Source organism: Schistocerca gregaria, chromosome 9, assembly GCF_023897955.1.
Source record: "Schistocerca gregaria isolate iqSchGreg1 chromosome 9, iqSchGreg1.2, whole genome shotgun sequence".
Taxonomy (NCBI): domain Eukaryota; kingdom Metazoa; phylum Arthropoda; class Insecta; order Orthoptera; family Acrididae; genus Schistocerca; species Schistocerca gregaria.
Genome location: NC_064928.1, coordinates 140,932,281 through 140,954,527, shown reverse-complemented (window position 1 = coordinate 140,954,527; position 22,247 = coordinate 140,932,281). Strand labels below are relative to the sequence as shown.

At 39.8% G+C, this 22,247-nt stretch overlaps 1 protein-coding gene across 1 annotated transcript in view; it reads right to left on the bottom strand.

Moving 5' to 3' along the window:
• Positions 1–3,403: 3,403 nt before the first annotated feature.
• Positions 3,404–22,247, bottom strand: part of LOC126291703 (zinc finger protein 391-like) — a 230,347-nt gene continuing 211,503 nt past the window's right edge. The window contains exon 8 of the mRNA XM_049985335.1: positions 3,404–4,765. Within this exon, the coding sequence (XP_049841292.1) occupies positions 3,988–4,765 (778 nt within the window). The 3' untranslated portion in view covers positions 3,404–3,987. The remainder of the gene's footprint in view (positions 4,766–22,247) is intronic.

The following is a 22,247-nucleotide window of genomic DNA, read 5'->3' as shown; positions in this document are numbered from 1 at the left end:
ACACACATCCATGCCCGCGGCAGGATTCGCACCTTCGACCGTACGTCTAGAGGTTGCAGCTTGTGTGTGCAATGAGGAGGAAAAGGAATCATAATTATGCCGTTTTCTCTCGTGTAAGTGACTACTTATAAGCCATTATGCGTACTATGTCCATCTAATAGTAATAAAACCTTGTTAACTTTGCTTCCATTTGCATACTTTTGAAAATTTTAAAGCCAAGTGAGAAATGAATCTCCCGTCATCCAGCCAGACTCACTAGGCACCCTAGTGATCCTGTAGGTGCGCCATCTAAAAGCTCGTACTTCCATCTTTTCCTTGGAAAAAGTAGAGTTTGTCGGGATAAAGTTTCCTGCTGAACTCATGCAGCATACAATAGTAACATGCTGTCCTCTCTCTGCACTGGTGATTGTCCCAACTTGTTTTTTACCAGTTGCCACAATCACTTTTTGAGGTTTGTGCACTGTTGAAAGTGCTGATTCGTCAACATTCCATACTCTAGCGGGCTCAATATTATTTTTCTGTAATGTTTCCTCAAGAATCAGTGAGGTATTCTATTTGCTCTGCTAACTGAAAAGCAATTTTCGTATATCGTTACATGTAAGACCAAACATTCGGGATTCTAAATCTTTTATGTGATCGACCAGCAATGTTTAAAGTCTCTTAGAAAATGTAGGCATTAATCGCCCCAAGCCTTTGTCTGCTCCAGTGATACGTTTGTTTTTTCCCTTAACTCTTCGACGTAACGTAGTTTTTGGAACACCAAACGTCTTTGAAGCTTTTAGCCATCCCATATATTTTCTTTCAATAGCTTGAATAGCTTGTTTCATTGAGTCTTCGCTCCATGACTCTCTTGTAGGTCCCAACCATTTGTGCTGAAAAGAAGCTGAGTATTACGCATCTATTGTTTTATGATCCTACACAGACAGCATACTTAAAGTTAGGCATATGATATTATTATATTGCATCAATTACTATCAGCCAGCAGTTATAGCCTAAGCCTACAAATATTTCTGTATATAAATATTTACGATGTATAATTCCATTATCTTATTAACACTGTATTGTTGTTTTTAGTATTTTAATTAATTTTAATACGTAAACACTACAATAAACATTCAAAGATACGATTTATTTGACAGAGTAAAATGGCACGCTATATATGGGTAAAATGACCCACTGTTTCATCATACCCAAGTAACTGGTGTATCTTTACCCTGAACAGCCATTTTGTACTCGGAACAACACATGCATGACCACCTTGTGTCTATAAAAAAAAACTTTGTAGTCAACAAACAAGGAAAAGAATACGGTTCCATGACCTTAACTTACATTTTTGATAACAATGTAATAAAGTACGTGCTTAGAGCATTATGTGAGTTACCGATATTAGATTAGCACCTGCTGATTACGACTTTGAGCTCTAGCGCGGAAAATAAACACAATAGGTGCACACCCCATAAGACAATACCACTACTACCAACTTGTGAATTGCGCACTACACTAGATTTAAAGCTGAGTATCATAGTATTCGAGAAACAATTGGTGTGTCATTTTATTCTAGTATTTTATTTTAGGTCAGGCTCCCCTACATACACAATGGTCACAGAATGTCTAGACATATGGCTTCGCTCTGTTTACTGATTTCAACTAAGACCAATGATTCTCTGTCAAGTCAATATAATAATCTGCATTTTTTACTGAGTTGAACAACGGTAATGTATGGGTAGTGCTTGGTGGGTACCCAGTAAACCAAGGAAGAGGAATAGGCCACAAGAACGAGTGTTATTACTGCAAAAGTTTTGAGAGGCGAAAATATTCAAGAGCCCTGAAACGAAGCACACAGCGATTTTTCTGTCACCATTCCAGTAGATTACAGATCTTCTGCACATCTTTGCAGAAACTTGGAAAACATGTTTTAAAATTTCAACGATACAAAATGTAAGTAGCTCAACAGCTATAGCCAGCAGATAAACAGGGAAAGCACAGTTACATCACTGGGCAGAACAAACCAGGATGACGCATTTATGACAAATCTTGTTATGTTTCAGGAGGCAAATTTTCATCTGAAGGCGTTTATCAATAAACAAAATTTCTCATCTTACTAGGGTACTCATTCATGAAAAGGCCCAGTGTAGACCAAACATTATTGTGCCAATAAAATTGTTAGGCCTCATTTATTTTGACAATGTCTGGCAAGTGAGTGTCAATTCTGAGCAGCATGCGGCTATGATCAACAACTTCTTCATTCATAGCTGCAGGGACATTGCACCTAAACGCGATATGGTTTCAGCAAGTGCGCCTACAAACCTGGTGGCTCGTAATTTAATGGCTACAATGAGGCTACACTTCCTACATTAATTATGCTCAGGATACGGTGATATCCCATGGCCAGCAAGAACGTCTGATCTTCCAGCTCCAGACTTGTTTCTGTGGAGTCATATCCAGCATGTAGTTTCTTCTCTACAATTACATCGACTTAGGTTATCAGCAATCCACTGTAAGGCGGTTTGTGGAAGATACTCTGTACCCCTCCTAGCAATTTACTTTCATGTTCCACTTGAAAATGGAGCGAGGGAAAACCACTGTCTGTATGCCTCCTCTTGAACCCTAATTTCTCGGATCTTATCTTTTTGGCCTTTACTCACACTATACGTTTGAGACACTCCACAGTACTGATGATCTGAAAGCTGTAAGCCAGGAAGAAAGAGACGCTACCTCTCAAGAAATGTCTGTGATCATAAAGATGAGCATCGCTGAACAACTTCAGCACTGCAGCAACAATTATGGAAACCGTTTGTGTGAAGTGCTCTTTAAGAAATTAACTTCAATTTGACTTTTCAGTAGTGGCGCAGCTTTTAGAACCCTTACCTATACGGTACAGGGGTGCAAATATACATTAAACCTCATAATGATCAAATGAAAATATATTACTTCCAATGCCACCCTACATTTTCGACACTTAATTCTGGAAACAGCAAGAGCGCAATTTTATTTATATGACTGTTATGATCATGCTGGAAAACTAAAACTCCATCTCCTGGCGCCTTATTGAAGGTGAGAAATTTTTAGAAGAATTTTCCTCATTATTTAAGATTCCTTGTTTATACCACTACAAGAGCAAGACAACTGTTTCAAACAGAAAATAAACTGCACCACATAATTTGCTTAAGATACGGAAAAATACAGAAGGTATTAGTATATTTTAGTTTGTATCATGGGATTTCATACTTGACTTAGCAGGAACCATTAGTAATGTTAAATAGTAATAGATGATGATGTTAACAGAAATGAGTTTTAATGGTAATCTTTGAGCGCACACACACACACACACACACACACACACACACACACACACACACACACACATATGAGTAAGCGCGTTTGTGCATGTGTGCATGTGTCCACATAGTGACTCCTTTGATAATATTTTACTAAGATATTAGCCTGTCTGAGAATAAAATGCATCTAAAGTTTAATATTACAGAACAGTCAAAACAAATATGCACCAGTAGTTTATCACTGTGGAAATTAATGGGGATCCAATCATACTGATAAGCAATGAAATCTTTTTCAACAAAATGTGCAGTAGCACAGATTCGTAACTTTTTTAATACTCAATACCTTATCACCTAAAATAAAAAGCACAAGATTTCTACAAAATGCCACCATCGCTCTTTTTTTAATATCATGCACAATTTCAGTAACAAATTAACTGCAATTACAATGACATCTTCCACCCAATAAATGCTACTACGATTTTTGTTAAAATGATGGCCAAATGTCATTACATCAGATAATCTGACAGCAAATTTTTCCATCAGAGCAAAAAGGAAGAAAATGGAAAAACCCAAAGTAAGGTAATAATTGTTTTGAGTCGTTGCATATACAGATCTGCAATTTTATCATTTAATGAAAACGCTGCAGCACACCGCTAGAAGAAGGAACAGAAAATTGCGAGTGATACTGGTAAAGTGCAGATGGGCTGCTTCAATTCCCCACTTCGTCCAAACGTCTTGTTGCAAACACCTCAGATGTACGACCAGTGTGCAGCCGCGAATGCTTCTTCAGACTATTTTTGGAGATGAATAACGCCACATCTGTAGGTATGTTCGCCAGTTTGTGCAACAGCGAATGCTCCTTCAGTGTACTACTTCGTGTGAATGTTTTTTTGCAGACCCTACAACTATAGGGACGCTCGCCAGTGTGCAACCGTAAATGTTGCGTCAGTGTATAGCTTTGTGTGAATGTCTTGTTGCAAACGCCACAGTTGTAGGGCCGTTCGCCAGTGTGCACCCGCAAATGCTGCTTCAGACCTGTATTTCGTATGAATGTCTTGCTGCAAAACTCACAGTTGTATGGGCGTTCACCAGTGTGCAACCGAGAGTGCTGCTTCAGGGTGCAACGTTGTGCAAATGTCTTGTCGCAAACGCCACAGCTGTATTGGTGCTTACCAGCGTGCACTCTGAAGTGCACCTTCAAATCAGTACTGTTTGTGAATATCTTGTGACACACGGTGCACGAATGCTGAAGTTCACATCGGTTCAAGTGTGTGTGCTCCTTCAGTTCCTGCAATTTTGCAAACGTTGTTTTGCAGATGCTACATCTGTGCCTCAACTGTCTTGTACCAATTTTACTCCCATTGAATGCTTCCTGCCTGGTGCTGCACTGTATCCTGTTGTCTGTTCCTGAAGCTGGTGGAACGTAGGCAATCACACTTCTGCCATCACTGTTATTCTTGTCGTCCTCCACACCAACAGGAATAGCACTGAAGAAAGCAAAGAAAACTTTGTCAGAAACGGTTCACACAAGAGTGCACGTATCAATGTGAAAAATTATATTAACAAATACTAGGTTGACAAATGTCTCAGAAGTTCCAACAAACTTATAAAGTAGGAGCACAGTGCTTTCAGTTAGTATAATTTTAGGCCCTCTTCAAGTGGCAGGAAGAGAGAGAGAGAGAGAGAGAGAGAGAGAGAGAGAGAGAGAGAGAGAGAGAGAGAGAGAGAGAGAGAGAGAGAGTTGAGTGTTGAGTTCATTTGAGAGATTACTTTGGAATACAAAACTTTGTAAAGTAGTTAGAGAGTATTCCACAGAAGTTAAATAAAGGCAAACTCGCTGACAGTGGGATTACTGCAAAATGAAACATCAGGATAACACAAACATCAATAATTTCTCGAACAGATGTAAGAAATTAACTGAGAGGGGCAATAGAATTGTAATGGATACTACATGAACTTCTACACCTTCATCTGCAAGCCACTTTTTTTTTTTTTTTGGTCATCAGTCTACTGACTGGTTTGATGCGGTCCGCCACGAATTCCTTTCCTGTGCTAACCTCTTCATCTCAGAGTAGCACTTACAACCTACGTCCTCAATTATTTGCTTGACGTATTCCAATCTCTGTCTTCCTCTACAGTTTTTGCCCTCTACAGGTCCCTCTAGTACCATGGAAGTCATACCCTATTGTCTTAGCAGATGTCCTATCATCCTGTCCCTTCTCCTTATCAGTGTTTTCCACATATTCGTTGCCTCTCCGATTCTGCGTAGAACCTCCTCATTCCTTACCTTATCAGTCCACCTAATTTTCACCGAGCGAGGTGGCGCAATGGTTAGCACACTGGACTCGCATTCGGGAGGACCACGATTCAATCCCGTCTCCGGCCATCCTGATTTAGGTTTTCCGTGATTTCCCTAAAATCGCTTCAGGCAAATGCCGGGATGGTTCCTTTGAAAGGCACGGCCGATTTCCTTCCCCATGCTTCCCTTACCCGAGCTTGCGCTCCGTCTCTAGAGACCTCGTTGTCGACGGGACGTTAAACACTAATCTCCTCCTCCTCCACCTAATTTTCAACATTCGTCTATAGCACCACATCTCAAATGCTTCGATTCTCTTCTGTTCCGGTTTTCCCACAGTCCATGTTTCACTACCATACAATGCTGTACTCCAGACGTACATCCTCAGAAATTTCTTCCTCAAATTAAGGCCGGTATTTGATATTAGTAGACTTCTCTTGGCCAGAAATGCCTTTTTTGCCATAGCGAGTCTGCTTTTGATGTCTTCCTTGCTCCGTCCGTCATTGGTTATTTTACTGCCTAGGTAGCAGAATTCCTTAACTTCACTGACTTCGTCACCATCAATCCTGATGTTAAGTTTCTCGCTGTTCTCATTTCTACTACTTCTCATTACCTTCGTCTTTCTCCGACTTACTCTCAAACCATACTGTGTACTCATTAGACTGTTGATTCCGTTCAGCAGATCATTTAATTCTTCTTCACTTTCACTCAGGATAGCAATGTCATCAGCGAATCGTATCATTGATATCCTTTCACCTTGTATTTTAATTCCACTCCTGAACCTTTCTTTTATTTCCATCATTGCTTCCTCGATGTACAGATTGAAGAGTAGGGGCGAAACGCTACAGCCTTGTCTTACTCCCTTCTTAATACGAGCACTTCGTCCTTATATCGTCCACTCTTATTATTCCCTCTTGCTTGTTGTACATATTGTACATGACCCGTCTCTCCCTATAGCTTACCCCTAATTTTTTCAGAATCTTGAACAGCTTGCACCATTTTATATTGTCGAACGCTTTTTCCAGGTCGACAAATACTATGAACGTGTCTTGATTTTTCTTTAGCCTTGCTTCCATTATTAGCCGTAACGTCAGAATAGCCTCTCGTGCCTTTACTTTTCCTAAAGCCAAACTGATCGTCGCCTAGCGTATTCTCAATTTTCTTTTCCATTCTTCTGTATATTATTCTCGTAAGCAGCTTCGATGCATGAGCTGTTAAGCTGATTGTGCGATAATTCTCACACTTGTCAGGTCTTGCAGTCTTCGGAATTGTGTGGATGATGCCTTTCCGAAAGTCAGATGGTATGTCGCCAGACTCATATATTTTACACACCAACGTGAATAGTCGTTTTGTTGCCACTTCCCCTAATGATTTTAGAAATTCTGATGGAATGTTATCTATCCCTTCTGCCTTATTTGACCGTAAGTCCTCCAAAGCTCTTTTAAATTCCGATTCTAATACTGGATCCCCTATCTCTTCTAAATCGACTCCTGTTTCTTCTTCTATCACATCAGACAAATCTTCACCCTCATAGAGGCTTTCAATGTATTCTTTCCACCTATCTGCTCTCTCCTCTGCATTTAACAGTGGAATTCCCGTTGCACTATTAATGTTACCACCGTTGCTTTTAATGTCACCAAAGGTTGTTTTGACTTTCCTGTATGCTGAGTCTGTCCTTCCGACAATCATATCTTTTTCGATGTCTTCACATTTTTCCTGCAGCCATTTCGTCTTCTTAGTTTCCCTGCACTTCCTATTTATTTCATTCCTCAGCGACTTGTATTTCTGTATTCCTGATTTTTCCGGAACATGTTTGTACTTCCTCCTTTCATCTATCAACTGAAGTATTTCTTCTGTTACCCACGGTTTCTTCACAGCTACCTTCTTTGTACCTATGTTTTCCTTCCCAACTTCTGTGATGGCTCTTTTTAGAGACGTCCATTCCTCTTCAACTGTGTTGCCTACTGCGCTATTCCTTATTGCTGTATCTATAGCGTTAGAGAACTTCGAACGTATCTCGTCATTCCTTAGAACTTCCGTATCCCACTTCTTAGCGTATTGATTCTTCCTGACTAATGTCTTGAACTTCAGCCTACTCTTGATCACTACTATATTGTGATCCGAGTCTATATCTGCTCCTGGGTACGCCTTACAATCCAGTATCTGATTTCGGAATCTCTGTCTGACCATGATGTAATCTAATTGAAATCTTCCCGTATCTCCCGGCCTTTTCCAAGTATACCTCCTCCTCTTGTGATTCTTGAACAGGGTATTCGCTATTAATAGCTAAAACTTGTTACAGAACTCAATTAGTCTTTCTCCTCTTTCATTCCTTGTCCCAAATTCTCCTGTAACCTTTTCTTCTACTCCTTCCCCTACAACTGCATTCCAGTCGCCCTTGACTATTAGATTTTCGTCCCCCTTTACATACTGCATTACCCTTTCAATATCCTCATACACTTTCTTTATCTGTTCATCTTCAGCTTGCGACGTCGGCATGTATACCTGAACTATCGTTGACGGTGTTGGTCTGCTGTCGATTCTGATTAGAACAACCCGGTCACTGAACTGTTCACAGTAACACACCCTCTGCCCTACCTTCCTATTCATAACGAATCCTACACCTGTTATACCATTTTCTGCTGCTGTTGATATTACCCGATACTCATCTGACCAGAAATCCTTGTCTTCCTTCCACTTCACTTCACTGACCCCTACTATATCTAGATTGAGCCTTTGCATTTCCCTTTTCAGATTTTCTAGTTTCCCTATCACGTTCAAGCTTCTGACATTCCACGCCCCGACTCGTAGAACATTATCCTTTCGATGATTATTCAATCTTTTTCTCATGGTAACCTCCCCCTTGGCAGTCCCCTCCCGGAGATCCGAATGGGGAACTATTCCGGAATCTTTTGCCAATGGAGAGATCATCATGACACTTCTTCAACTACAGGCCACATGTCCTGTGGATACACGTCACGTGTCTTTAATGCAGTGGTTTCCATTGCCTTCTGCTTCCTCATGTCGTTGATCATTGCTGATTCTTCCGCCTTTAGGGGCAACTTCCCACCCCCAGGACAAGAGAGTGCCCTGAACCTCTATCCGCTCCTCCGCCCTCTTTGACAAGGCCGTTGGCAGAATGAGGCTGACTTCTTATGCCGGAAGTCTTTGGCCGCCAATGCTGATTATTTATCAAAATTTAGGCAGTGGCGGGGATCGAACCCGGGACCGAAGACGTTTTAATTATGAATCAAAGACGCTACCCAGAGACCACCAATGTTGCATAATAGACGCTGAAGTGCAGGTATTCCTTCTGTCTTAGTTCAGTCATGTGATGCGGCAATTCTAAACTATTTTCATAGCAGCCATACCTCCCAGAAGTGATCAGTCTCAAAAACGAATGAGCAACTTTGGTTAGATCACTATCAACAATGCCCACTCGCTCTTAGAGCAGTGGTGAATAAAAATGTTAAACATTTTATCCTTTACCTTTAATCCCTCAAGCTACTCCTTCCCTTGTTCGTAGAGACTAGCACATACCCATACAGCTTTCTGTGGTCTGGAGGAACTCTGGAGAAAATTTATGAGCCTGTTATTTCCAATATCCATAAATGTTAATAACGCTAGAGGTATAAAGAATTCAAACTTAGGAGGATAATTCCTACCAAATATGTGATGATGGGCAATAGAAGAGATGTTGTTCCAAAAACCTATGTAAACCTTGCAGTTGTTTGGACCAAATTATTTAAATGACGGTGGGAGGACAGAAAAAGTGCGAAACTAGAATACGATAAAAATTTTGTACAATTATTCCTCTTGAAAAGTGAACCGAAACCTAAAACAGACCTCGGATTAACAAAGAATAATGTATAAAAAATCTAGACTTTTCGTGTTGTATGTAACCTAAGTACAACATTCAAAATGTTGTTGGATTAATATATTTATTCATCCATTTTTGTCCTCTCGTTCGACATATCTCATAAACTAATTATCACCAAATAATTATTAATACCATACAAATTATACTCTAAGAACGGTAATACACAACCTTAACGCTTTAATATCCACTTCGGGACTGTCAGATACTACTTTGCTTTTCATGACCTAATCTGTGGTTCCAACATGTGAGATGCACGTGTACTGGACAGCCTGTCTGGACATTTTTTTCAGCTGTGCTGATAATTGTAACAGTATCTTTCTATTTTCTTTATTTCTACAGTACTCAGGCTTGTAATGATTGCATACTCTCTGTGGCAACTTTTGTTCAAATACAGCACTCAACTAGTGCAAGTCCAGAAGTTTCTTCAGGTACTCACATTAAATGGCACACATCAATCAGTTCCCTCGCTGACGAAGGGTGGACCCACGACTAATGAGAAAAGGTTACCCCTTTATGGGCTGAAGGAGCCTTACTGCTAATATCGATTGAACACTCACTAACATATGAAAGGTTGTACAAGAATTTGCGTCTATTGGATTGATATCTTGAGACTGCAGTTACATGTTTTATTCCATATTTTATTATATATTTGTTGATCCCATACAGATATCACTCATTCAAAATACCTTTAGTTTTAATAATAACCCAGCTGTATATTTTTAACTGTAGGTTTGCAGTACAAAGCCACAATATTAGTTAAACTGGAACCGGAAAATCCCTGCCACGCTAGTTACTCTCTGCCATGCACTTAAACTGGTTTGCAGGGGACATGCATAAATGTACGGGGGTCATCCAATGAGTATGTTTCCCTATTTCATTATTCTGCAAAATAAACTTTTCACATGACCTGTGAGGGCTGGCGAGTTCAACTATTGTCTGTCGACAATACACACGCTATATTACTAAGAATACCGTAGTATCTTACAAGTATGCTGCCAGTTACCATGGAGTTACCAGTGTAAAGTGTTTCCGCTTTTATGCTGTGCTCTGTCATTCGTTTTTTCGCAAGAAAACAAATATCCGCTGTCGATATCCACCAAAGGTTAATCTATGATTATGAAGAAGGCTGCATGAGCATTGGAATGGAGATGAGACATCATTATTCGACCCCTGAGACAAAACAACAGACAATCGTGTGGAACAAACCTGGTGAAATTCCCAAAAAAAAAGGCAAAGGTAACACATTCTGCAGCAAAAGTTATGGCAATTATCTTTTGGGACTGTCAGGGGCACACTACAAAGGATGCAGAGAGGTACTGCAGTGTCTTGAAGAATATGCAAGCTGGCATCAAAACAAAACGTTCAGGAATTTTTCTTCACAAAATTCTCTTCCATTAAGACAATTCTCTGCCTCATGCAGCTCGAATTACCTTGGCAGGGATCGGCAGATTCAACTTTGGAATGTTCCTGCATATTAACCAGATCTTGCCCAAAGTGATTTTCACAGGTTGCCCCAACTCAAAGACCATCTTGGAGGTAAGTCCTTTAACACTGATGATGAATCAGATCGACAGTGAACAGCTGGTTCCGAGCACTGGACCTCATCTGGTATAACAGTGGTTTGGAAAAACTTGTCGCGTTACCAAAAATGATTAGAAAAATATGGCGACTATATAGAAAAGTAACAGAAGCATCGTAGAATGTCAATAAAATTATTTCAAAACAACTGGTGTAATGTTTTTCTAAAACAGTGAAACTAACTTATTAGACACTCCTCAGAGAAATGATGTTTCTATCACAGCCAAGGACGGTCTCGCAATGTTGAGTTCGACTACTGAGGCAAGCAGACTTATCTTCCTGATAAATGTAAATATGTCTACCTAACATTTAATCGTTTATTAAATATTAACGTCGCTCTTTTACTTGGTTTCTGAACATGGATACATGAAGACCTGGTGCAGGCATCATATTCAACATTTACAGACGGGTCCACAACTGTTTGCCTATTATGAAGAAACTGATTATCTTTTGTATATACAGGTCTACAGCTGCTGTACATTTCTTGTATAATGTCATGTGTAGTTTATTGTTTTACTTAAAAATTGTCACTTTATTTGGTAATTCAGAATTAGCTAATTTCGCCCCTTGGCCATTACCAAGCTATTTTTCTTTCTTTTCCGGAAAACTTACATCCAAAGCTCTACAAGGTATAATACCTTATTCTCTCTGTGAGCACAATATCTCACTCGTTATAGCGGGATGCTGACTCAGTTCTTCAGGTTAGCGAATGGGAAACTGCAATATAAAGAATGGAAACCTGGCATCGTCACCAATGAAATGTGTCATGTGATAGTGTGTGCAGTGTTACATTATGAAACAATGTGTAATGTGTGCAGTGACTGGAAGAGAAAAATGAATGAATATTGTAGCACTAGCATTTTACGTTATTAAATAGCTTCTTTGTAAAGCAGTATTGTACACTAGGGCTAAAGCGAATGAGACATCGCAGTTTTAAGCAGACTAGCTTTGTATTCGTGAGGGTGGAGGCTCTGGTATTCATCCAGTCACCTGATTTAGGTTTTCCATGATTTCTGTAAATTATTTCAGGCAAATACTGCGGTGGTTCCTAGTATAAAGCTCTACCCTTCTACCTGTCCAGTTCTTGACATACTAGGCCTGTAAGTTGCAAATGACTGCATATATGAATAAAATCATTTTTCTTGTTATTAAGTAGTATCATGAATACAAGTTCAATGTCCTTGTAAACTTGATCGTCGATGGATAAAACAGCTACCATTATTCCTGCTATTAAACTTCAAATAGAATCTAACTCTGACACAAATTCTGTATAGAATCTGACAACAATTTCATAAGCTGCTGGGACCTTATTTAATTTTAGCAGTTTAAATTATTTATAAACACATTAGGCATTAGTACCTAGATCATTCATTTTTGCAGTAACGCAGAAATCACACTGAGTCAGCACTTACAGAACTTCCTTTGCAAATGAACATTTGAAAATGGAGGTCAGCAGCTCCGTTTTGTACTGCTACTCTCTCTTCCAGGTGCTATGTCATCCATCATCCTTAAGCTCCTGGTGTTGACTCAGTACTTACGTACCGCATTTTTAAATGTGACTACGCCTATTCAGGCTGTTTTAATCTTATTTCTAGACCATGCCGTCTTAGACAAATTATAGATTCAGGTATGTCTTCTGAAGAAGGCTCAATTAATTGGGCTGAAACCTAGGTAAAGGTTGGTTTCATTACCGCAAACGAGGCTGATAATTTCTAATAGATTATCACGATTGGTGACTGGGTTGAAATGAAGAAAGTACAAAAACAGGCATTTGTATTATGAGTGCTGTAGGTGCAAAAAACAAAATAAGCAATGATCAGATCTTAATTACAGTGAGGACGAATGGAAAGGGCCGAAATATTTCAGCAGTAGTCACACAGGACTAATTTTAAAGAAAACTGTGTGCATTTGAGAAAATGGGGAACTAAGAAGGAGGAGGAATTTAAAGGAAGTTGAGATATGACAGAAGACAATTATGTTGGCTGACGTTCGTAGTTAGCAGCACTCAACACTATGAAGGCAGATACTATGGCTGTGCACAGAAAAAGATGGGGATGTCAAAGCAGAGGAAACGACATGATCTCGAACTGTCTGTAGAAAAGAAACTTGTCACATCGGACAGAAGACCAAGGAAAGTATGAACAATGTTGCTGAAGTTTTGCACAGCCATAAGAAGATATTTTCTAATCAAAGAATGATCATAACGATTGGAGAATGTAGGGTACACGTGAGGGAACAAGAGTTACTCTTGGTACAGCTATGGCCTACTCAACAAGTGAAGTGCAAGACAGTTGACGGAGGAATACTGAAGAGGTTGGAATTAGTAATAAGTGACAACTTCAACTGTTAATCTACATCTACTCTCCATAAGTCACTCTACATTGTATGTGTGTTTGTGTGTGTGGGGCGGGGGCTCTTTGTCTACCTCATCACTTCCCCTTTCTCCTATTCCTGTCGTGTGTGGTACTGGGGAAGAACGATCACTGAGAAGCCTCAGTGTGGTGTCGAATCTCTCTTATTTCATCTCCAGGATCTTTTCGCAAGGAATACGTAGGAGGAGGAAATATATAGATTGAATCTTTTAGGAATGTATGCTATAGGTATTTTGACAGTAGACTGCACACCTCTCTTGCAGCGTCTGCCACTAGGACTGATTGAGCATCTCCACAACAATTCCGGTCTTACTAAATGGACCTGAGACGAGGCGTGCTATTTTTCTTTGCCTCTTCTCTATTTCCTCTACCAATCCTGTCTGGTACAGATCCCAGACTGACGAGCAGTCAGGTATTTTTGGACAAGTGCCGTAATTTTTCCCGAGGGCATGCAGCTTTGCTGTATGATTAAATGATGATAACGTCCTCTTGAGTAAAATATTTCGGAGGTAAAATAGTCCCCCATTCGGATCTCTGGGCGGGGACTACTCAAGAGGATGTCGTTATCAGGAGAAAGAAAACTGGCGTTCTACGGATCGGAGCGTGGAATGTCAGATCCCTTAATCGGGCACGTAGATTAGAAAATTTAAAAAGGGAAATGGATAGGTTAAAGTTAGATATAGTGGGAATTAGTGAAGTTCGGTGGCAGGAGGAACAAGACTTCTGGTCAGGTGACTACAGGGTTATAAACACAAAATCAAATAGGGGTAATGCAGGAGTAGGTTTAACAATGAATAGGAAAATAGGAATGCGGGTAAGCTACTACAAACGGCATAGTGAACGCATTATTGTGGCCAAGATAGATACGAAGCCCACACCTACTACAGTAGTACAAGTTTATATGCCAACTAGCTCTGCAGATGACGAAGAAATTGAAGAAATGTACGATGAAATAAAAGAAATTATTCCGATAGTGAAGGGAGACGAAAATTTAATAGTAATGGGTGACTGGAATTCGAGTGTAGGAAAAGGGAGAGAAGGAAACATAGTAGGTGATTATGGATTGGGGCTAAGAAATGAAAGAGGAAGCCGCCTAGTAGAATTTTGCACAGAGCACAACTTAATCATAGCTAACATGAAAGAAGGTTGTATACATGGAAGGACCCTGGAGATACTAAAAGGTATCAAATAGATTATATAATGGTAAGACAGAGATTTAGGAACCAGGTTTTAAATTGTAAGACATTTCCAGGGGCAGATGTGGACTCTGACCACAATCTATTGGTTATGACCTGTAGATTAAAACTGAAGAAACTGCCAAAATGAGGGAAATTAAGGAGATGGGACCTGGATAAACTGACTAAATCAGAGGTTGTACAGAGTTACAGGGAGAGCATAAGGGAACAATTGACAGGAATAGGGGAAAGAAGTACAGTAGAAGAAGAATGGGTAGCTCTGAGGGATGAAGTAGTGAAGGCAGCAGAGGATAAAGTAAGTAAAAAGACGAGGGCTGCTAGAAATTCTTGGGTAACAGAAGAAATATTGAATTTAATTGATGAAAGGAGAAAATATAAAAATGCAGTAAATGAAGCAGGCAAAAAGGAATACAAACGTCTCAAAAATGAGATCGACAGGAAGTGCAAAATGGCTAAGCAGGGATGGCTAGAGGACAAATGTAAGGATGTAGAAGCTAGTCTCACTAGGGGTAAGATAGATACTGCCTACAGGAAAATTAAAGAGACCTCTGGAGAGAAGAGAACCACGTGTATGAATATCAAGAGCTCAGATGGCAACCCAGTTCTAAGCAAAGAAGGGAAGGCAGAAAGGTGGAAGGAGTATATAGAAGGTTTATACAAGGGCGATGTACTTGAGGACAATATTATGGAAATGGAAGAGGATGTAGATGAAGACGAAATGGGAGTTACGATACTGCGTGAAGAGTTTGACACAGCACTGAAAGACCTGAGTCGAAACAAGGCCCCCGGAGTAGACAACATTCCATTAGAACTACTGACGGCCTTGTGAGAGGCAGTCATGACAAAACTCTACCAGCTGGTGAGCAAGATGTATGAGACAGGCGAAATACCCTCAGACTTCAAGAAGAATATAATAATTCCAATCCCAAAGAAAGGAGGTGCTGACAGATGTGAAAATTACCAAACTATCAGTTTAATAAATCACAGCTGCAAAATACTAATGCGAATTCTTTACAGACGAATGGAAAAACTGGTAGATGCAGACCTCGGGGAGGATCAGTTTGGATTCCGTAGAAGTGTTGGAACACGTGAGGCAATACTGACCTTACGACTTATCTTAGAAGAAAGATTAAGAAAAGGCAAACCTACGTTTCTAGCATTTGTAGACTTAGAGAAAGCTTTTGATAATGTTGACTGGAATACTCTCTTTCAAATTCTAAAGGTGGCAGGGGTAAAATACAGGGAGCGAAAGGCTATTTACAATTTGTACAGAAACCAGATGGCTGTCATAAGAGTAGAGGGGCACGAAAGAGAAGCAGTAGTTGGGAAAGGAGTGAGACAGGGTTGTAGCCTCTCCCCGATGTTATTCAATCTGTATATTGAGCAAGCAGTAAAGGAAACAAAAGAAAAATTTGGAGTAGGTATTAAAAGTCATGGAGAAGAAGTAAAAACTTTGAGGTTCGCCGATGGCATTGTAATTCTGTCAGAGACGGCAAAGGACTTGGAAGAGGAGTTGAACGGAACGGACAGTGTCTTGAAAGGAGGATATAAGATGAACATCAACAAAAGCAAAACGAGGATAATGGAATGTAGTCAAATTAAATCGGGTGATGCTGAGGGAATTAGATTAGGAAATGAGACACTTAAAGTAGTAAAGGAGTTTTGCTATTTAGGAAGTAAAATAACTGATGATGGTCGAAGTAGAGAGGATATAAAATGTAGACTGGTAATGGCAAGGAAAGCGTTTCTGAAGAAGAGAAATTTGTTAACATCGAATATAGATTTATGTATCAGGAAGTCGTTTCTGAAAGTATTTGTTTGGAGTGTAGCCATGTATGGAAGTGAAACATGGACGGTAACTAGTTTGGACAAGAAGAGAATAGAAGCTCTCGAAATGTGGTGCTACAGAAGAATACTGAAGATAAGGTGGATAGATCACGTAACTAATGAGGAGGTATTGAACAGGATTGGGGAGAAGAGAAGTTTGTGGTACAACTTGACTAGAAGAAGGGATCGGTTGGTAGGACATGTTTTGAGGCATCAAGGGATCACAAATTTAGCGTTGGAGGGCAGCTTGGAGCGTAAAAATCGTAGAGGGAGACCGAGAGATGAGTACACTAAGCAGATTCAGAAGGATGTAGGTTGCAGGGAGATGAAGAAGCTTGCACAGGATAGAGTAGCATGGAGAGCTGCATCAAACCAGTCTCAGGACTGAAGACAACAACAACAACAACAACAACAACAACTGCTTCCAGTGATTGTTTTGCAATGGCGTGATCTTACCATAAAGATTCTTCCGTCTATGTATTCGCAATACTTTACATTTGTTTATTTTGAGGGTCAGTTACCACTCCGTGCACCAAGCGTCGATCCCCTTCAGGTCTTCCCGCATTTCGCTACAATTTTCTAACATTGCGACTTCTCCGTGTACAACAGCGTCATCCGTGAAAAGCCTCACGTACTCTATGTACTAGGTCGTTCAAATGTATTGTGAAAAGTAATTGTCCTGTAACGCTCCCTTGGGGCACGCCCAAAGACTTCTCTCAATTTTAACGACATGCTGTGTCCTGTTTACTAGAAACAGCTCAGTCGAATAATACAGTGGGTCTGTTATTCCATACAGTCGTATTTTGTTCATTGAGCGACAGAGCGGAACTGGACCGAAAGTCTTTCAGTAGTCAAGGAAACCGGCTCCTACCTGAGCTCTTGTACCTACTCGTGGATGAGCAGAGTGTACTGTTTACTAGAAACAGCTCAGTCGAATAATACAGTGGGTCTGTTATTCCATACAGTCGTATTTTGTTCATTGAGCGACAGAGCGGAACTGGACCGAAAGTCTTTCAGTAGTCAAGGAAACCGGCTCCTACCTGAGCTCTTGTACCTACTCGTGGATGAGCAGAGTGTACCGAGTTTCACACAACCGTTGTTTTCTGAACCCTCGTCGAATGATCTACGTGATAATCTGAGCAGCCCCTTTAGGTTGCTTGCAGATGACGCTGTAATTTACAGTCTAGTAAAATCATCAGACGATCAATTCCAACTACAAAATGATCCAGAGAGAATTTCTCTATGTTATGAAAAGTGGCAATTGGCACTGAACAAAGGAAAGTGCAAGCTCATCCACATGGGTACTAAAAGAATCTCGTATATCATGTCATTGTGTACCAAATGATATAAGATTAAAAGCCTGTTGTGTGAGTGTAGTGTAAGAGTTGAAATTTGAGGCTCAGGAAAAAGAAAGTGTTCCTTATTGTAACTGGCTATCAACGTCAACTGCTAAGAGTTACTTGGATCCCTTGCTTCACTTCAAGCCAGATTAGGCCTGGTTTCATTTGTTAGGTTATGTGAATTCCCAAATTTGCAGATACTGGTCGGAGGACAACCAACATATTGTTCATGAAGAACCTCTCCACTCACAGAAGATAGGTGTTTGGTGTGCATTGTGCAGTGCCGTGCATTATTGGCCATATATTTTTCTAATATACCTTAAATAGAACAAGATATTTGGAGACCTTTGGCTCTATGCACAATTAACAGATGCAGAGAAGCTGTATTCAATATTCCAGCAAGATGGAGCGACGCTCAGTCCCAGATATCTGGAGATTTTTTACTTTTTTATGCACAGTTAACAGATGTAGAAAAGCTGTATGCAACATTCCACCAATATGGAACAACCACTAACGCAACTTACCTTCGTATGGCTCATACCACTAACATGTTCTCTGAAGACAGGCTTGTCAGTAGAGGCCTCTGCCACTCCCCGCTCCCCCCCCCCCCCCCCCCCCCCCCAAAGTCCCTGGGCTTAAACTAGTGTGATTTTTGTGTATGGGGCACACTAGAAAGCAAAGTTTATGATAACAATCCTTACGCAATAGGCAATCTTATACAGAAGATTAGCAGAGAATTTAACAACATTATGCCTGCAGAAGTACAGCATGTTGGTGGTAATTTCATCGCACAAAGTCAAAGTTGCGTGAACGACCATGGTCACCATTTCCAGCACCTCTTATAAACAGATAACCCATGTTTTTAATGTTATTATTACATATTCTTTCTAGTTACTTCATTGTTACTTGATGAGGCATATATGAGACATACCAGTTTTACACAGGAACCCTGTATAATTGTTGCTCTAATACAAATTCCATTTATTCAAAACTCCTCTACTTTAAACAATAATTCAAATCTTTATTTTTAATCGTCAGTTGACAGCACAAAGCCACACTGTTAGAAAAACTGGAACCAGAAATTCCTATAACATTTGGTACCATATTAAGTACCCTCTGCTCTGCACTTAATTGTGGCTTTCAGGGTACATCTGCAGATATACAAGGGTCGCCCATTAAGTAAGTTTTATTTCTCTGCAAAATACACTGTACCCATGAGTTGACAACCCTCACACTGGCTTACGATGCATACTGCAGTATCTTGTCAGTATGATGTAGTTTAGCATGTACTTACCACTTCAAAGTGCGTCCGCTGGTACGTTGTGCTCCGTCATAATTTTTGTCTTAGCAAAATAACTACCTGCTGTCGATACCCACCAGCAGTTAACGTCTGGTTATAGTGAAGGCTGTATGAGCACTGAAATGGGGAAGAGATATGAGTCCATCATTCGATCCCTGAGACAAATGTTTACGATCCCTGAGACAAAACACCAGAGCATTGCGTGGAATAAGCCAGGTGAAAGTATCGAAAGAAGGCAAAGCTATGTTATGATAACCATTATTTGGTGCTGACACAGGGGCCTTACACTTTCACTAGCTGCCGTGCAATGCCACAATGAATGTAGAGAGGTACCGTAATGTCTTGAGGAATCTGCGAGCTGCCAGCAAAAGGAAACGTCCTAGAAAGTTGCCTCACAGAGTTCTCTTCCTTTTAATGTTTTTTTTTTATAAAAAAGTGAAACTTACTTGTCAAACGCTCCTCATAGAAACGATTTTCTCTCCGACAGCCAAGAATGGTCTCATAATGTTGAATCTGACTACTGGGGAGAGCAGACTTGTCTTGTTGAAGGATGTAAATGTGTTTGCCCAATATGTCATTGTTTATTAAATATTAATATAATTACAGCAGCTTCAGGACGAAACAGGAAATAAAATAAAAACTATAGATATATAAAAAAGTTCACACAACTCTGTTACTTACTTCACAGTAAAAACTGTAAAGCATACAGTGTGGCATGTTACACACATTCGTGTGGAGGAAGAAACAAGTGATGATGTCTCTAACAATAATGTTTACTGCATTTAATAAACTGCATTGATCCATGGGTTTCATGTCAGAGTGAGGTTTCACAAGAGCAGTGTTTTGAAATCAATACTGGTTCTAATGGAGAAACAACTCTGTTCTAGGTTGCTCACTGCGTTTGAGCTCATACTGTGTTCTGTGATTTTACAACGGTTATGTGGAAGAACAAAAGATATTGCACAGAAGTTTCGTAACTCATTTCTGCTACCCTTCTTGTACACAGGAAAGACATGTGCTTACTTACAGCACAGCTTCTTGTTTGAGGGATCTATGCACAAAATAGGAAAACAGTTTTCCAGCTATAGAAGAGGGCCATAAGAATTACAAACGAAAATAGCATTACAGTTCAGTGTAATGATATTTTCAAAACATGGTTTCAACTACACTTTGTGAGTACATTTGATAGCGACTGCCCAGATAGCTCTATCCAGAACCACGGAACGAGAGTTAGACTGAAGTTACATTTATCAAGAAAGAGAAAACATACAACTCAAAACAGCACTTTCTACCACTGAATAAAACTGTGCAATAAACTGACGAAAGAGCTTAAACAGATTACCATAAGAAACTTATTTAAAAAGGCAGTTACAACGTACATGTTATGCAATACATTCTATAAATTGATGGTGTAATTCGAGAATACAGAGTACAGATATTATAAAGGATGTAACACGTATAAATAATAATTACAATGATAATACAAACATTATTTCACATAACATTTTCACACTACATTTCTTCCTTCTTTTATTTCCTTTTCTGGAAAACTTTCTTCTGAAACTATGCAAGGCACAATACTAATACCTTATTCTCTTCCTGAGCTCATCGTCTCACTCGTTACAGGAGGATTGTGACTCAGTTTATATGTTAATGAATGGGAAGTAATGTACACAAAATCAGCCATTGTCTTTATGGTTCGGAGCCATCTAATAGTGTATGTAGTGTTACATTATGGAGCAATGTGTATATAGGCGGTGTAATGTGTGCAGTGTCTGGGAGTGAGAAAGTAAAGAATGGGGCAGCACTAGCCCTTTATATTAAATAGGTTCTGTGTAAAACAGTATTATACACTAGAGATGAACTGAATGAGGTAGCACTGGCCTTGTGTTCAGAAGGGTAAGGGCTAGTCCTCATCCAGCCAACTTGATTCAGTTTTTCCGTGGCTTCAGTTAATTATTACATGCTGAAACAGAAACTGAAAATTCATGAGAGGGTCTGGCAAAGTCCCCGTATCAGCAATGGGCATAAGACTGTAAATGATCCTTCTATTGGTCACCGTAGTCACCTCCACATGCAACCGAAAACTTTAGAGAAAGCCTCAGATCACTTTACGTAAGTTCCACAATTACACTGTAATCATCAATGAAGACTTAAATTATCCAAAAAACAATTGGGATGGTTACAGATTTGTCAGTGGCGGGCGTGACAACCAATCCTGTGAAACATTACTAAATGTCTTCTCTGAAACGTATTTAGAACAGACAGTTTGGAATCCACTCACGACAGAAAAATATTTGACCTAATGGCAACAAATACGCCTGTCCACTCCAAAACTGGTGCCAGTGACCATGAGGCAGACGAGGTAACTGCGGCAAGAATGACAGCCAAAGTGCAAAGCGCATCAAAAAACAAATAGAAAGGTTAATACGTTGAAAAACAAGATTTAAGAAAAGAAACCTGTAGCGTCATATGTCAATGCGAAATTTCTAATCCTTTTCACAGGACAGGAGCATTAAGATCAACTATGGCTCAAGTTTACAACAATAGCTAAATAGGCACTCGATAGATATGTAACCAGTAGAACAATTCATAATTGGAAGGGACCTAAATGGTATACAGCCATTGCAAATAAGCTTCTAATGACACACAGACTTCTGGATAATGTGTGTCAAATAAATCATAGGGCTGGAGATAGAGATATGCTGAACGAAACCCACTTGGCTGTCAAGAGAGCAATGTGGGAAGCCTTCAATGATTAGCACACCACAATATTGTCAAATGATATTCAACAAATACAAAAAAAAATTCTGGACATATGCAAAGATTGCACCAAAGTAAGTGTCCAGTCAGTTGCGAATGACATACGAAGTAAAACTGAGGATAGCAAAGGAAAAGGGGAAACGGTTAATTTCGTTTTCAAATGTCTTTTTAGAAAGGGTAATCTGGAGGAATCACCCCAATTTCGTTACATCACTGGAAAGATGAGCGAAATTAGTTTTAATTTCAGTGGCTTTGTGAAACATCTGAAATCGTTAAAACTGAACAAACCTCCAGGACTTGATGGAATTCCTATCAGTTGCTATAGTGAATTAACTGTAATCTGTCGTAGATCCATCAAACAAAAAGTAGCTGAAAGAAAGCACTGATCACACCTGCCCACAAGCAGGGTAGATGTGT